General features: G+C 44.6%; 1 protein-coding gene and 1 long non-coding RNA gene across 3 annotated transcripts; one reads left to right on the forward strand and one right to left on the reverse strand.

The window, feature by feature from the left end:
- Window positions 1-1945: 1945 nt before the first annotated feature.
- On the reverse strand, window positions 1946-3067 carry LOC139078592 (uncharacterized). The gene is made up of 3 exons (XR_011531608.1): window positions 2937-3067; window positions 2641-2847; window positions 1946-2212 (listed from the first exon to the last, which is right to left on the reverse strand). It is a non-coding gene; the product is annotated as an uncharacterized lncRNA (long non-coding RNA).
- Window positions 2912-14734, forward strand: ISCA1 (iron-sulfur cluster assembly 1). Of its 2 annotated transcripts, XM_070590193.1 has the most exons (5): window positions 2912-3514; window positions 10265-10318; window positions 12890-12995; window positions 14265-14360; window positions 14439-14734. In XM_070590193.1, coding segments are annotated over exons 1-5 (663 nt in total). In that variant the 5' UTR covers window positions 2912-3109; the 3' UTR covers window positions 14441-14734. The 2 variants fall into 2 exon arrangements, with proteins under 2 accessions (XP_070446294.1, XP_070446293.1); XM_070590192.1 differs by lacking the exon at window positions 14265-14360.
- The last annotated feature ends 2733 nt before the right edge of the window (window positions 14735-17467 follow it).

A 17467-nucleotide genomic window follows, 5' to 3' on the forward strand; every position in this document is an offset into this window, starting at 1 on the left:
CGACTGTTGTCAATACATCTCCCTACCCAATTTTTTTTTTCAATTTGAGAAAATATCTCTGTTCTTAATTTTTTTTCCAAAATGTTTTTGTCTTTTTTCAATATTCCTCTGTCATCTCTCTCCTTGGAAAACTTCTCAAGTTTAATCTCCATACACATGACTGGCTTGAATTTTAGTGTCATTCTGCTGTTTGCTGTTTCTAACATGAATTTTGTCATTTCACTTCTAATTTTCTTAAACTTACCTCACTCACCTTCCTTTCCTCTCATTCTTTTAGTTTATTCTTATTTTCTTCCTTTTCACAGAAACCATGTTTTCTTATATCTTTTTAAGGATTTTAAAGTTTCCTACATTTTATTCTGATTGCTATAGTAGATTCTGCCCAGTGTATTGGGCTTTTTGTTTGATTTTTGACCCCTCACACTGGACCAGTGGGATGATGACCGGTATATAACAACAGATCTGGAGAATGCCTTGCCCTTGGTTCTTTACTTCCTGTACTTGGATGGTGGTCACAGCCCCTTCTCAGTGCCCCAGCTAGGGGGCAGGTGCATCTGCTCCATGCCACGTCCAGTTCCGAGGGCACAGCTGTCTTTCAAATGCGGCTCACCTCTCTCTCAACAAGCTCCACAAATCCCCCAGTACCAGGATTCTCCTTTCCTCTTTGAGGAACAAATATGATTTACCTCAATTCTATGAAACCCATTTTTTATAGCCCCAATGTACACTTTTTAGTGTCTTGCTCAGCATGTACAGTATCAGCAATGTGCACATTTAGAGATGTTAAAATGTTCTGAGATAACTTCAGTTTTTCATCTTGAAAGGTGTTTCACAAATGGTTCTGTTAAAAAAATATTTCCCTAGTGGAAAAAATCCTGAGTAGATAGATCAGTAGGGTTCACAGTGTTAGAGGCAAAAAATGTTAACAAGAAAACACAGAAGTTAACAAATCCCCATGAAAGTCAAGATGCACTTGGTACTTTTTTCTTTGAAAGCAGGTTTGTTTGGACAGCGGCAGTCAAGAATTGAGCACACTTCTCACTAAGTGGAGTTCTAGGCTTCCTTAGGGTCTGGCTCTGCCAGCTTTCCAGCTGAGAGTGTGACAGTCCCCCCAACCTCTTGGCCGTTGTTTCCTTGCCTATAAAATGGGAATCATACCTGCCTTCCCACAGAATAGTGAGGATCAAGTGAGGTCTTCCTAGGAAAACACTTTTTTAAATGTCTAAAACGCTGAAACTAAATCCTAAAATGCAGTGTTGAACATTTCCCTATAGTAATATGTTTTTAAGCTATTAGTGGAAATCTAAAAATGGTTAGAGCTTGCAATCTCCTTCAACAGTTTCCACACCCACCTCATTTCGACACCACAGGACAGCTGCTTCTCTGAGATAGTCATGAAAACTCTTCTAACACGAGTTTATCTCTTGGAGCTGTGCCAGCTTCAAATAACATTAGGTGTGCCTGATGCCCTGACAGGTGGATTATGTGACTTCGCACTTACATGCAAAACAGTTCACCAATTAAAAACTAGTGTCTATTAAATAGAGGAAAGAAGCCTGTATAAATATACACCAGATCCTGACTCAGAAAATTTAAGACTAGATTTTTAAAATATTGTCTAATGCACTAGACTAAAAGGCTTGAGTTCAAGGATCCTTTGTAAAATCGCCGTGCTAACACTCCTGCCCTCCGCAGCTCAAAGTTGTGAGGCTGCGATGAGATGATATGTTTGGGTTCCTCGGAAACCTGTAAAGTGCTCCACAACTGTATAACTATTTCAATACTTGATAAAAATGATACATGGCATCCTTTTTTACATTTCTATTAACAAACTTTATCTTCTGGAGCAGTTTCAGGTTGACAACAAACTTAAGTAGAAAATACAGAGAGCTCCCACATGCCCCCTCATCTCCACACACACCAACCTCTCCCACTATCCACATAACGCACCTGAGTGGGACGTGTTACAAGTGATGAATCTACTTCATTATCCCCCAAAGCCCCTTGTTTACTTTAGGATTCATTCTTGGTGTGGTACATCCAGTGGGTTTGGACAAATGTATAGTGACATGTATCCACCGTTGTACAGCATCATACAGAACAGTTTCACAATATATGGCATCTTTAAATATCTGCTGACAATTAGCGTTTATTGAGTGCTGCCACGTACCATGCACTCTTCTAAGGGCTTTTCATTTAATCTTCACAAGATCTGTAGGAGAAGGACATGAGAAGTAAAATGACTTATCCCAAATCACCCAGCTAGTCAGACATAGCCAAGACGCCTCCTAATCCTACAGTATCTGTGTGCAGTGGGGCTTAGGGAAAAAATAACGATTCTCTTATTGTCAATGCGATTGCATTAACTACTTAACGGAATTTTGAACTATCCAACCCTGTCGACTCTAGGGGATGAAAGATAAAGCGGCCACGAAAACCCGTTGCACTGATTAGTTCTTTCCCCGTCAAAACACTGAGCGAGGATCTACCCCGCTAGCGCCGCTCCACAGAACCAAGCCCCTCCCTCTTTCCCTTCACCCCTGGCACTTTTGAAAAGTGCCATCCTGTTCTCCCGACTGCTGACCCGGCCGCGCTTCCTTCCTCCCAGCATCTCCCACTCTTCCCCGGGCCTCCGTTTACCAGGCCTCCTGTGGATGCCCAGGTACAGTGCCTGGTGCTCAGGACTATTTGCTGAATAGGCAGAATTAAGAGACAGAGGCCACCGAGCAGCTACGACAGGGTCTGACAAACAGGTGTTCAATCAAGCGCATTGACTGGTACTAGTTATAAGTGTGAGTATTCAGAGCTGCCCAGTCACATCGTAGGGGAGGGATCCAAAGCCAGCATCTAAAGCGAAAACTGCATTAGCACCATCCTTCAACATCCCAAGTAGGACAGCACGCAGTTGGGGGAGGGGGGATCTTTATTTATTACACGATTCTCTGCGGTAGTTCTACGCTCTTGAAAACCATCTAGCTGGACCAAAAGGGAAGGCTGAAGCGTAGGTGGCTGGCTGCGCGCGGAACCGTCCTGCCTCGAGAGCATCAGCTCCCATGCTGGGGGGCCTCCTCACGTTCTTAAGCGGCGGCTCCTTGCCCAGGGGGCAGTCATGCAGCGACGCGCCTCCGGAGTCCCCACGCCGCTGGCCGCTCCGCCTGCAGCAACCCACTCCCGAAGCCACGCCGAGGTTGTCCTCGCGGGGACGACCTTCCTCCGCGCCGCTGCGCCCGCGTCACGTGCCCGCGGCCCTGGCGCCGGCCCCGCCCCGCCCGTCACTCACGCGGCCCGCCCAATGGCGGCGGAGGGACCGCGCGGGGCGGGGCCTGGGGCCGTGCGCCGGGGCTTGTGGCGTCAATGCGCCCGCCGTGTCCATGGAGAGAGGCTGAGGCGGCCGAGCTCCGGCCCGAGGCACCTGGGCGCCGGGACGGCCAGGATGTCGGCTTCCTTAGTCCGAGCCACCGTCCGGGCCGTGAGCAAGAGGAAGCTGCAGCCCACTAGGGCTGCCCTCACCCTGGTGAGTGGCCGAGGCGCGCGGCTGCGTCCATGACGCTGGGTCACCTCCGCCCCGCGACGGGAGGTCACGGCGGCGGGGTGGCGCGGGCGGGCGGCGGGCCCCGGGCGCGCTCCCCTACCGCTGCTGGGAGATAAACAAGTCCGGGCGGGGCTGCTCCGCGGGCCGGCGCCCGGGACTACGCTTCCCAGTAGGCCGCGCGCCCCCAGGCGGGGGAGGGGCGAGCCGGGAGCGTCGTGTGCGCGCAGCCGGACACACACACCACGCCCCCGACCAACCCCCCGCCCGCCCCGGGCCGCCCGAGATCCTGGCGGGTCGCGGGCCGCGGACCTCGAGGGCAGGTGGTCAGAGGCCAGGTGTGCGGGGTGCCGGCGCAGCTGGACAGGTCAACCGGGACGCCCCTGCCGGTGCCCGGGGGCTGGAGCCCTCCGAGGACCCCCGTGTGGGGCGGGAGCGGCGGGGACGGGGCGTCCTGAAGTCCGCCGGACCGCTGCGGCTCCGCCGATGGCATCCTCAGGCCGCCGGAGGGGAGGGTCCCGCTCGCGGGCGCGAGCGTGCGGGTGAGAGGCCAGGCCCCGGGGCCAGGCGTGCGTACGTGTGAGAGGCCAGGCCCCGGGGCCAGGCGTGCGTGCGTGCGTGCGGGTGAGAGGCCAGGCGCCGGGGCCAGGCGTGCGTGCGTGCGGGTGAGAGGCCCGGCGCCGGCGCGCGTGCGTGCGGGTGAGAGGCCAGGCACCGGGCCCGGCGTGCGTGCGTGCGGGTGAGAGGCCAGGCGCCGGGGCTGGGCGTCCGTGCGTGCGGGTGAGGGGCAGGGTGCGTAGCGCAGAGGCGGTTCCCCGCGGCCTGTGTGCTTGGCCTGCCGTGGCCGTTTTAGCCGGGGAAGATCCACATCCGCCGTTAGCCGTTTTAAAGTGTGCCGTTCACTGGCGTTTAGTACATTCACGGTGCTGTGCATCATCACTTCTGTCTACTTCCAAAACGTTTGACCCTAAAAGAAACCCGAATGCTTTAAGCAGGCACATGTATTCGCAGTTTTGGAAGAGGGTCATTTCGTAGCAAAGTTTATCATCAGCTCAGCAGTTTCACACACACCCCATTCTCGGTTAAGAAGCATCCTGCCCTAGAGACTGGGGAGATAGGTTATTTACGTCGAATGATGGACTGCTTTCAATCTAATGCCATAAGAAGGCCTGTTGCCAGAAAATCAGTTGTAGCAAAATAGAAGAGAGTCCTGCTAAGGCGGGAGAATTCATTTGTAGTGGGTCGTGAAGAGGTGGTCCTGGTCACAGACAGCGCTGTGTTCTGTGGTACCTTTTCCTGTGCCATCCCGCCCGTTTCCATGTCTGAAAGATACACCGTTGATTCTCAGAGTTCTTCAAGGTCGTGAAACCACAGGAACTGGGGGGCACAACTCAGGCTTTGTGTCCCCTGAAAATCTCAGTAAAAGTTACTCCGAATTCGAAAGAGTTCTACCACCGGTAATGGTAGAGCCAGGAGGAGTCAAAGTGTGGAAACACTTTTTGGCCTTTTCTTTCTGCATTATTTGGCATATTACCTGTTTCTTCAAAATGTGTGAGTCCTCCCCTTCCTCTCCATTCGTATTTATTCAACAGACATTTAAGACCCACTGTGTTTCAAGACAAAAAATAAAGGAGTTATATAGTTCCCACTGCCCTGGGAGACAGTTTTGGGCCTGGCCTTCGCCACCTCTAGGAATTACTGAGAATGATAATACAGTCGCATTCTGAGACCTGGGCTCTCCACGCTTGCTGCTCCTGCTTCATTACGTGCGTCCTCTCACCAGCCTAATTCTGCTGCCAGCACTGCTTTATTACATCAGTTCTCAGTCCACAAGGGTTCTGTGTTGCCTTTGATTAACTGTTGTGATAAACTTGCAGGAGTCATTGTCTGAACTAATCCTGCTTACCCGGTGACTAGATGTTCCTTCCTTCTTAGAAGCTGGTGCAGAGAAAAAACACGTCCGCACTGCTTTCCACCAAGGGCCTGTGTTAGCAGGCTGGCGGTCATTTTAATCCTGGCACGTGTTCCCTAGTCTCAAGACGCTATGGCAGTCACGTATTGCTGTTTGTGCTTAGTTTTCAAGTGTTTTTGCGAACATTTTTAATCCCAACATTTGTTAAGTGCAAAAACAGTGAGGTCATCAAAGGGCTAATGGTAGAGACAGAGGAAAACAAATGAAACTAGAGATAATTCACTAAAACAGGTAAGAAGGGGTACATGTTACCTAGATATACAAATTGTGACATCAAGAATTTGACGTGTTGCAACCTTTGAAAAGCACTGTACCTGTTCAGTCTACCAGAGGTCAGCAAGAAGCTAGGAAAAGGAAGTGATGAAATGAAAACATGATTCCATGTTGTCAGCACCAAATTATCTGCGTTAACTAATGTTAAACCAGGAGAGGATTGGGAGTTTGCTGGAGAGAAAGGCTTAGACTGGTGACAGCTGCCCATCACACTTCTGTGCAAACCAGAGATGGTTCTTTGGTTGAATGTTTTAAGACTCCAACCCACCACATCAAAGTGAGTACCTTTGGACACCTGCGGAGAATATCCAAAGAGGATGTCCCCCTCCCCGTACTTCCTTACATACCCAGGAATTGACACAGGGAGTTGAATTTGTAGGAGCGGGAGTGAAATACAACTAAAGAACCCAAAGACTGAACACTACCCTACCAGCAGAAGCCTTTCTTTCCATCATTGTACAAATGAGAATCCCTGCAACCCTAATTTAGGATTGGGGGTGTGCCCACAGCTGTGCACAAAGCTCAACCAAAGTTGTGAGAGAATGATGTACAGAGCCAGCATCATTCTTGACGCACAGGAGAGAAGTTAATTCATTATATACAGCTTTCTAGTGGCACCTGGTTGAGAAGGACTGCGAAACAATACGATGTTAAATACACTGGGACTCAGTAAGGAGCTGTTAATTCATTGAAGGCCTTTGTAAGAGTGACCAAGCAGTAAGATTTGTATATGTAGGCAGTTTAAGGGGCATTGCACAGGAAACAAGCGGAAGTAGCCTGAATGTCTACAATGAGAGATTGGTTAAGTTAGAGTGAATTCTTTTGGTGAAATACTATGTAGTCATTGTAAATAATGATTTTTTTTAAGTTTGTGAGTCATAACTCTTCATTCTTTGACTGACTAGCCTTGTGAAAATTATTTAATCTTTAATACCTAAATAACAGAATTATAAGAATAAAAAGATGATGCATATAAACCATTAAACGCCTAGAAGGCACTCAATAAGTGGTGAATATATGTTTATTTCTATGTATCAAATGAGGAACATGTTAAGCTTTTACAATGTAGGCTGTGGGGCCGGCCCTGTGGCCGAGTGGTTAAGTTCATTCACTCTGCTTTGGTGGCCCAGGGTTCACTGGTTTGGATCCTGAGCACAGACATGGCACCACTCATGAGTCCATGCTGAGGCAGCATCCCGCATAGCACAACCAGAGGCGCTCACAACTAGAATATACAACTATGTACTAGGGAGCTTTGGGGAGAAGAAAAAGAGAAGATTGGCAACAGTTGTTAGCTCAGGTGCCAATCTTTAAAAGAAGATGTAGGCTACAAAACTGTCTATATGATTATATATATATATGTATACATATACAGACATACATGAATAGGAAAAGATGGAGGGGAAACACCACCATAATGGCAGCCATAGCTGTTAAAGAACGAGTTAAACAAAATATACTGTAACTTGTTCATTGGCTGCTATTTATCTAGCATCTTTTAAACATTAAAATGGTAAATTTAGAAATAGGAGAAAATAAAAATCCCAGATTTGTAATGAAATTAAAGTGCGTTGTAGTTGTTGGCACATGTGTAGTATACATAATCATGGAGTTTGAGCTTTCATTTTGTTTTCTTAGCAAAAAAATGAAAATTGCCCGGGGAATGCTTGAGGATACCTGTCACATTGGATAAAGTAGAAGAATGTTGCTATGAAGTAGTTATAAAATGTGTTCATCTACAGTGCCTTTTGCCATAATTTTAACAACAAAAACAGATTGGAAATCTTTTTTTTAGAAGGCCAAAATATCTCGCTCAAGGATATTTTTGTGTTCCTGTGATATATATATGAGTAGATTAAAAATCATCATTATATTTCATTGAGTTTCAAGAATCTCTTAAATTTTAACTCCCTGGCCAGGTCTCGGGTGAATTGGAGTCATTAATGATGCAGAAATCTCTTGGAAAGCTGTGGCTTTCTTAGTTGTGTGGGGAGTGCATTGAAATTGGAGGGCTGCTAGGCCTGCAGCCTGTTGTTTAGTTGAAGGTTTATACTGTTTCCCAGAGTGGTTTTACTTCAGTGCAGAGTTGCCCGAGTGTGCAAAGAGACCTAGAGCAAAGTGGGATCCTTAGCTTCTGCCTGGGACTGAGATACAAAAAGTACTTTTTTTATCGCTAGAATTTTTTAAGTCCCAAATATTCCATGTTTAGTCATTCTGACGGTTCTGAAAACCAGATCCGTCATTTGGGAAGTTGTAAGAACCCTGTTTTTCCCTTTAAATGAGCACTCAGCGGGGTTATCCATCATTAGTAATACTCCTCCAAGTGGAGTGTGTTTGGTTTTTGCCTGACACGGGAAAATGAAGACACGTTTGAGTACCTGTAGCACAACTCCCAGGCGCACCGGGCGCTTTTCCCTTCCGCACCTTTCAGCATAAGATGTGACCATCAGCCACTTTGTGGAGCATTGTCTATGAGGTGCTTTCGTTTACTGTTTGTGTTCAACTAAGAGTTGGGAAAAGAAGAAAACATAGTATTTTATAAAATTAGGTCCTTTAGAAAATCACGCGGGGCTTGCTGACAGCATACTGTGCGCCTTTAGATCATGTCGTGGTGACCCTCCGCACCTGTGACCCGCTAGCTTCATATCAGCTTGTCGTTCCAACGAATGTTTTCTCATTGCTGTGCCTTTTTTTTTTTAATGTATCAGAAATCTTTTACTATTTGACAGTACTTAGATTAAGTTGTTTAGGACTCACATGGGAAATAGGACCATGAAAATTATGGGAGTCAGTTTCTACTGGCAATCATTAAGAGTGAGCACTTTTTAAAAAAATTTTTCACAAATATTTCTGTAACTATTTGATGTTGGTAAGCTATGATCTCCCCAAAAAAGGCCCTAATTCTGCTCTTCAGCATTTCCTTCTTCCTCCTCCTCCATACTGTTCCCTGTGTTTTCACACTGATTGGCTCCTCTTCTCATGGAATCGTGGAAAAGGCCTTTATAGACCACCTATTGGTAGTGATTTTTTACCCTTTTTTTTTCTTTTACAGTGACACACAATAAGAAATATATATATGTACATACTCACTATATAGTAATAACAAATAAAAGTCTTACTAAACATTCGTCTTCAGTGCAATGCATTTTCTTTTGTCTTCTATTTTGTGTTTTTAAGAAATGCTAGTCTCATCCTTGTGAATTGGTTTTGTGGCCTTTCTAAACTAGGACCAGACTCTGCTTCAGGATTCTCGTCTGGCCGGGCCCCCACCAGACAGGTGGAGAGCACGCTCTGGGCCATCCGTTGGGTCTGCCCTCTCAGCACAGGATGAGTTCTGACTGTAGTTCGTACCTGGTTGTAGTTCATGATGTCCACTCTTTGGGATTTTACAAACCAGTAAAATGCCAATATAAAAACTGGAGGACCAGCACAGCATTGCCAGCTAGAGGAGCTAATGAAACAAAGTAGGAGGGATATGATCTCTTTGTTATGATGTACTCATTGTAATAATAACTGGCTGATATTGAGCTTTTTGTGCCTGGCACTGTTCTGAATGCCCTTCATGAATTTGTTTATTTAATTCTCACAAGAATCCTGAAGAGGAATCCTCAACTGTTATCCCCATTCACCCAAGAAATGGGCTGTGACATAGCTAGGAAGGGGACCAGGAGTGCCCTGGAATAGACTTTGTCCCTAACAGCCTCCTTCCCAAGAAAGTGAGGTTGGTGATGCTGACCTATACATAGAATATGTTGTGATGCTTTTCTCATTTTGAGGACAGTGAGGCTAGTTTAAACAGCATTTCTCCTGAAAACAACTCTTCCCTGTTCTTGTTTCTGAAGTCGACTAGCTTAGTTCTTTTCATCAAGAAATCCTAAAATGTTGAGTTAAGCCATGTTTAGAATCTGTGAACATTTGGTGAGACTGGTACAAGAAACCAGTCTGGGTTGCCACTGGTACACTTTTTTCCTCTAGGTATGCATTTTGATGGATTTGCAATAGATTGGGGTAGCAAAAAAGCAGTAGAGTTAATAATAATCAACAGGAAAAACACCTGGAGGTTGGCTTTCCCGGGGAGGTACTTGATTCAGTCTTTGGCTATTGAGTGCCTCGGTTGTGTCAGAGTGCTTATTGCTGGGCATACAGTAGGAGCCCCAAACAGATCCTGCCCGGAAAAATTACATTTGTGGTGTAAGTAGATAGTACCATAGAGTGTGTTACAGGGAGCTGACCTTGACTAGGGAAAGCAAGACTAAAAGGATGTTGCTAGAGAAGATATTTTAAAAATAAAAATAAACAGAATGCTTTGAATTGAGTAGAGTTCATATGTTTGTGTATAAAATCCACGAGGCTCTGGCAAGAATGGAACATGTGTTTGTCACATGAGTTTGCTAAAGACAGACTTGAATAGTCTTAAAGACTAGGAAATATAAGGCTTTGAAGATTGCAAGTTTTGTAACTAAAAGCTTAATGACATTTTCTTTTTTCAGACACCTTCAGCAGTGAACAAGATAAAACAACTTCTTAAAGATAAGCCTGAACATGTGAGTAAACACAGTCAGACAAATATTTAGTAACTAATTGAAGTTGTATTTTCACAATGAGTTTATCTTGTGATAGACAGTATGCTTTCATTGATCAGGGGTTTTTGTTTAAAAAGGAAAATATGCTCATTTTTAAAAATTAAAATAATGTAACGGGGTGTTCAGTGAAAAGGAAGTCATTCTTTGACCCCAAACGCTTCACTGTCGTTCTTCCTTCTGAGCGGCGGCCTCTCATCATCCTCCCAGATAGTCCATGCACTTTATCTGCCTCCGCCAGGGTTTCTCTGGCTCAGCGCTGTGGATGTTTTCAGCTGGATAATTCTTTGTTGGGGCTGGATTGCAAGGTGTTCAGTGGTGTCTCTGGCCTCTGCCCACTAGATTGCCAGTGGCACCGCCCCACTCCTGAGCTGTGACAACCAAAAATAATTCCCTGAGGGCACCCACTGGCCTAGCTATGCTTGCTCCGGTTGTGTGTGTCTCTCTTTTCCTGCTTAGATGAGAGCATTCCATACGTGCTGTTCTTTACTTTTTTGCCCCTAATAATATAGCCTAAGATCTTCCCATATCATTGTGAAAAGGTCTGCCTCAGTCTTTTTTGTGGCTGCATATAATAGTATGTTCCGTTGAACAGGTTTGATTTATTTAACCAATTCCCCATATTAATGGTCTTTGGATTGTTTTCATTCAGCGCTTCTACAAACATCATTCAACAAATGTTTAGCATCTGTAGGTGCCAGGCCCATTGTTTTAGGGGGCCAAGCCTGTGGCATGCACTTGCGTAGGCTGTATTCCTAAATATAGAGTTGTGGAGTAAGGAGTGTGGGCATCATCTTAATCTTAGTGCCTTGCTAATTGCCTGTGGGATGTTGTAAACTACTTTCAAGTCACTATGAATATTTAGTAATTAGACTACAGAGTGGTTTTCTGGGTTCCGTTGTACAACCTGTAGTACAGTGTAATGGAGTTCTAGCACATTTCATCTTAAGAATTATTAAATGCTAAAGTGTATGAGTGTTCCAACTCCATTTGGATAGACTGGCTAGAGTATACCTTGACCAAATGAAACAAGAATTTAGCTTTGTAGGTTTGAGGGATGTTTGTTCATATTGATGTGAAAAGGATTGAGCAAACACTTCGTTGGGTGTAATTTATGGCACAAGCAATCCCTTTTCCAAACTCCAGCTACCCGAAAGCCATATTTTCACGCTCTGTGTCTATGTCCATTCCTAACAGTTGGACTGCCTGCTTGCTTGAGTCTCCTTGTTTACAAAGATAAAAACTAGGCTAAACAAATACTTATGACATGTGCCCCAGAATTTCAGCTAGGTAGTTTATTATCCATCATGCTACGTATGTGGCATTCCCACCTACGTTCCCTAAGCTGTGGCTCTCAAGGTGAATCAAACCATAGTTCTGTCTCCTTGTTGTTAAGGACCGAGGAGACTACCCTCTGAGTGCTTCAGCTTGTCAGGACTGCAGGCAGCTCAGCATTCTGACTCGCCCTCACCATGTGTCTTCCTGCTTTATGTTTGCTTTCCTGAAGCAAGTACACATTGCTGTTTTTAAGGGAATCAGGATCTGCTTGGTGAAATCATACTTTTTATAATACTTTGATTGTATAATTAAATGAAAGAGCACATAGGACCCAAGAATAGAAATGCAGTAGATACTGTTAGAAAATTAGATTAAGGTAGACTTCGATGTTTGAAAAGTGCTGTTTGCTCACTTTTTAAAGTTCTTACCTCTATATTTGCTGCAGTCTTTTGATTTCTGGTATTTGAGAATGTTTACACAGGTCTGCCCTAGAATTCAGGGCTGTGGAGAGGCAGTGTGATGGCCAGGTGATGGCCCAGGAACCTTGGTGAACCAAACCGTAGAGAAACTCCCTGAGCACATCTCACACAATGAGGTGGAGCACGAACGTTTTTGAGAAAGTCTGATTTTTTTAGGTAGTCATCTCTGCCGTAAGATACTTTTCTTTTTCCATTAAAAAAAAAAGTGATAATTCATTTTTGGAATTAAAACTCTTCCCTTAAAAAAGTTATTCTCAGCCTAGATGACTAATAATAAGGGTTAAGTAATAAACGTACATTGGTATAGTAGAATATTTAGGCATTACTTGGTAATGATAATTGTGAAGGCTAATTACATAGGAAAATGATGTCGTAAGTAGAAAAAACAAAGCTGAGAATAAAATTTTCATTTGTGCTATAATAAAAACTATGTTTAGATTATATATGTGACAAGGGCTGGAAGAAAATAGGAAAAAACATATAAGCTGATTTTTTAGCGTAGTAGTGACTATAGTTTTAAGGGTTTTTTCCTCTCTGTATTATTTTCTTTGCATGTCATTGGTTTTTATTCTCTTTGGATCCCTGCTAGTGTTGTAGTGATGTTTGTACAAAGTTAATTTTTTTAAATACTTGTTTGCCATTCGAGACATTTTATAGCAAGAAATATTTATCTTTTAGCTTATGAAGAAATGGAAAATGTCACATAGCCAGGGTTTTTATTAAAGTAATTAATCTGTACTACTTGAAAACTAAGTTTATATTTGTGATACTTTTTCAGGTAGGTGTGAAAGTTGGTGTACGAACTAGGGGTTGTAATGGCCTCTCATATACTCTAGAATATACGAAGACAAAAGGAGATTCTGATGAAGAAGTCGTTCAAGACGGTGAGTTTTGAGCACACTTTTTCTGGGCACTTTGTTTTGCCTGAGATTTTTAGCCTTGCGTGGCATGAACGATAGTAGTCAGAATGGCTCTCCTATGGTGTAGAGTGGTGTATGGGGCTCACTATGAGGTAGGTGTGGTTTGACGGACTTTCATGTATTAACTGATTTATACACTCAGCCAGGGGAGAATGGTACCATCTTGTCCGCACTGTGCAGATGAAGGAACTTGAGGCGTGGGGAGGTTAAATAGTTTGCCTAAGGTCACACAGCTAGTAAGTGGCCTAGTGAAAAGTTGAACCCAGTCAAGTTTACTCCAGAGGCTGTGCTCTTAGTAACTGATAGATTATTGAGTAAACTTATTTATTCATTTCACTTATGAAAGATAGTCGTGTGCAGAAAGTTTTAAGGTGATAAAACTTGAGAATGAACCAGCCGTTTTTGTTTGAAGCAGCAGTTTGACATCTGTGTCAAATAACGTCATCTCATGCTTTTGAGGAATCTATATTTCCAGGGGTTTTTTTAAAGTTTCAGTGCTTTAATTACATTTTACATCCACTCCCTGCCGCAAACCAGTAATCTGGTAAACCTATTTAAAACAAAGTCACTCCTGCTACAACTTTGGGGGGACGTCAGTGTGCACAGGGTCTACAGCAGTGCTTGTGTGTAGGAGGCGTGCTGTCAGCCAGCGTGCGTGGACTCCCTGGGTCGATTCACTTTATTAAACTAAAGGGACTGACCAGTAAAGACATTTGTTAATATATTGTTTTTGAAGTCAATACATAAAATATCTTAAACCTTCAATTTTTCATCTTAAGAAGAGATCTAATAATTATGTGTAGTTCATATTTAAGTAATTACTCCAATTTCTTACAAGGAAGAAAGTTTTCTTAAACCGATTGCATTTACGAAGATGCCAACCTCTCCCTACATCATTACTAGGGGTTATGTCATTAGCAGTTTTCCAGCCCAGGCGCAGAAGGACGGAACTGCTGTGTTGTACTGATTGCTCTTATTAAACCAGCCCGCTGTGTCACAGTCTTTTTGTGTCTCCAGGCTCGCACTGCCGTGTGTACAGATGTCATTGCAAGGTTTTCATATGTTTTATTGTCTCCGTCTTTACAAAATTCTCACTGAGAATATATACATTTTCTTCCTGTTGCAAATTGGAAAAATGAGTGGAGTGAAAAGCAAGTTCTAGTTTTGCATGGAATTATTTTGGAATTTTCTTGTATACATCTGTCTAGCCTAATACTATTGTTCTTGACATAGATTATTGTGTGGGAAAGAGGGGCCAGACAGGAAGCTGGACACTAAATCCCTTAAAGGAGATACTGAGACACACTCGGGAGCTTCCTCTGTGGCTTTGTGAGTCGTTACTGTTTAAAGTTCACTTGAGCTTCGAGTCAGCAGGCTTTATGTGACACGTGTTTTCTTCTCCCCAAGGAGTCAGAGTGTTCATCGAAAAGAAAGCACAGCTAACACTTTTAGGAACAGAAATGGACTATGTTGAAGACAAATTATCCAGTGAGTTTGTTTTCAATAACCCAAACATCAAAGGAACGTGTGGCTGTGGAGAAAGCTTTAATATTTGACCCCTCGGGAGTGCGCTGACTGTAAGCCCCGGGAAAGCTGTGGAAGTCCCGGGACTTACTGAAGAGATCATGTGATTGTCACGTGCTTAAGGTGTGTAACGTATGGCTGCCTTACGAGGACAATAAAGTGTGCATTTTGAAAATGAAGCCAGTGTGTTAGATTCCAGAAAAAGTGGTATTTGTATTCTTTTTAGGGGCCATCGCTCTCTTTGGGTCATTTTTCTTATCTGTAAAGAAAAACAAATCCTACCCTGCACCTAATTTGCTTGCATCCTTCCTGTTAGAACCAGCTTCATGACAGTCGCCTTCCAGGGAGAATTTCAGGAAACATTCTCACACTCCTTAGATCTCTGTTGAATGTGCATCTCCCAACCAGGTTGATGGCTCCTAAAATTCAGAGGCAGACAGTCCTGACTGCAGGTGTGATCTGGGGCATTGGTTTTCTCCCAAACTTGTCATTGTCTTTCTACATTTTCATCCAAAATTTCATTGTCAGTTGCCTCGTTCACTTACTCTTTAGCAGCACCAGCCATTAGATGAAGGTATCAGACAAAGATGTCCTTGAACTGCAGAATAGTTCTGAGTGACGGCATCAAAAGATAAGGAATGCTTCCCCCACCATGTTTAGTCTGTTTCTGTTGCCACCCAACATGTCCGCTCAAAGGTGGGGTCTCACACTGAGAGCCTTTGAGTCGGAAGATCTATAAAAAGCCATTTGGCCCGCGCCCTCAGTTCTGTACCTAGGAAGCAAATCCTCAGGGAGCCTGAAGGGCCGTGTCGCCCCTCCAGCTGCAGGCTGGGTGGGGACAGAAGGGGACTGCTGCATCTCCCCTTCCCTGTAGGTGGCCTCCCTGCACTGTGCTCCAGGCAGTCAGGGAGGGTGCATGGGTGGTCTGGCTTTTTGCTCTGGTCAACACTTTAATCAGATTTCTTTGTAATTTGGTGCAGATCATGTTTAGTTTTTATTTCGAGAGGAATCTTATTTTAGAACCCATTTATGTGAATTGCCTTCTTGTTTCTTTAGAACTATGAAGCAGTGGTTTCTAACAGCAGGGAAGACATCGTAGCAACCCAGAAATATCCTTTTGGAATGTAGTAGTAATCATGAAGCAGAACTTGGGGTCTTTTCTTAAAATTCTCCATACACCTACACTTTCTGGATCCTAAGTCCAATTACTAAAATTTCTAAACCTAACATTTTTGTCACCAACTTTTTTTTTTAGCAGTGTTCCTTTTGTCTTTTAGTGATTTTCCTGGGTTTGACATATTAAGTGTTGCGTGAGATGACATACATGCTTTTTTTGAGAGCTGATTCTCATGAATTGAAGTAGCTGCTTCCCTTACATTTGTCGTATTTACTAAAGTACCTGGCTCAGGATACACCAAAACCTAGAGCGGCAGCCCTGGGTAATGCTCATTGGTTTGTGTCATTAATATAATTGTCAGTCCACTTACCATCTCACAGTCTGTGTAATACTGGATGTATGTAGAGTTTGAGTTGTCAATAAAAAAATGTGGCCTCGTTTGTGATCATAAAAATCTCCTTTATTTTTTGGAAGGATTTGGGAGTAGTAGCTATTATAGCTACTTAATCAATAATTGCCATGTTTTTCTAACTAGTTTCTCTGCTGCCCAGAATTTTCCCCACCTGATTCCGTGCAGCCAGTCTCCGTTGCTGCAGTCTCCCTGGCCCTGGCAGTAACCATTTCAGCTTGCTCTTGGCTCCAGAGTCGTCCTCATTCCCTTTCTTCTGCAGCCTGTCTCTCCCTGTTTCACTCTGAGGGTTGTCCACCTCATCCAAGCTGCCTCCTCCCACCTCCCACCCACATTCGTTCCTTTGTTCTCACATTTCATTATCCCTATCTGGAATGCTTTTTCCAAGTCTGTCATCCAAGCTTTATGTTCACCTCCAAGAAAGTTCTTGGCTGTTCACTTCAGGCATTTTTGTAAGCACCTCCTCTCCACTAGCCCCGAGGTCTCACAAATGACCAGAGACCGTCCTGGACCTCCAAGATCTTAAAGTTGACAGACGAGACAGACACCATTGAAGAGAACATAGTGAGCATTTATTGCATCCTTGCTTCATGCCAGGAACTGTTCTAATAAACGTCTTCACAGCTGTCTGTCATAGATGAGAAGCTGGGGCGCTGCATGGACAAAAGAGTCTATCTACCTAAGGTAACACAGTAAGTGCCCGGGTCAGAATGACAGCCCACGCCTTCTGGCCGCAGCCCGGGCTCCTAGCAGTTAGGCAACTGCATGTCACAAGAACTGAGATGAGGGTGCACTTGTGAAAAGGTATCCTAGCGGTTAGGACACTTGAGCACAGTCTTCAAAGGCATGAGGTTTGAGGAAGAGGGAAGGACAGAACTAAAGAGGTTTGAAATCATACGTAGAAGCTGAGCCCTTGGAAGAATGTGAGGTGCAGAAGGGGGCAGTAGAGAGGACGGAGGACAGGGCAGCCTGGGACACTGGGGCTTTCTCTAGGTTCTGTAGGTGTTGGGAGCCACCAACGGTTTTTACAGGGCGATCATCAAGACAGTGTATTTAGAAGTGTCAACCTGGCTGCCCTGTGCAGCGTGGAGAAGGCTGGATGAGGAGGCGGCCAGGAGGAAGCTGCTGCAAAACCCCGAGTAGAGCCGGAGGGAGGGACGGGTGTGAGGAAGCCTTAGCAGGTGAGCTCCGCAGGACTCCATTAGCAGACCAACCTCCGTGAGGCCATAATGGTGTGGCTCTTGGCCATCAACTAGTAACGCTTCTACTGGGGTTTGGGTTTTGGTTTCTGTCTCTTTCGCAACGTTGAAAAGTTCTCGAAGACAGGAGCTCTGTCATTTCGTTGATGTTCATTTAGCGCCAGGCACATCATAGTTATTTTGACAA

The sequence above is a fragment of the Equus przewalskii genome, chromosome 22, assembly GCF_037783145.1.
Source record: "Equus przewalskii isolate Varuska chromosome 22, EquPr2, whole genome shotgun sequence".
NCBI lineage: Eukaryota > Metazoa > Chordata > Mammalia > Perissodactyla > Equidae > Equus > Equus przewalskii.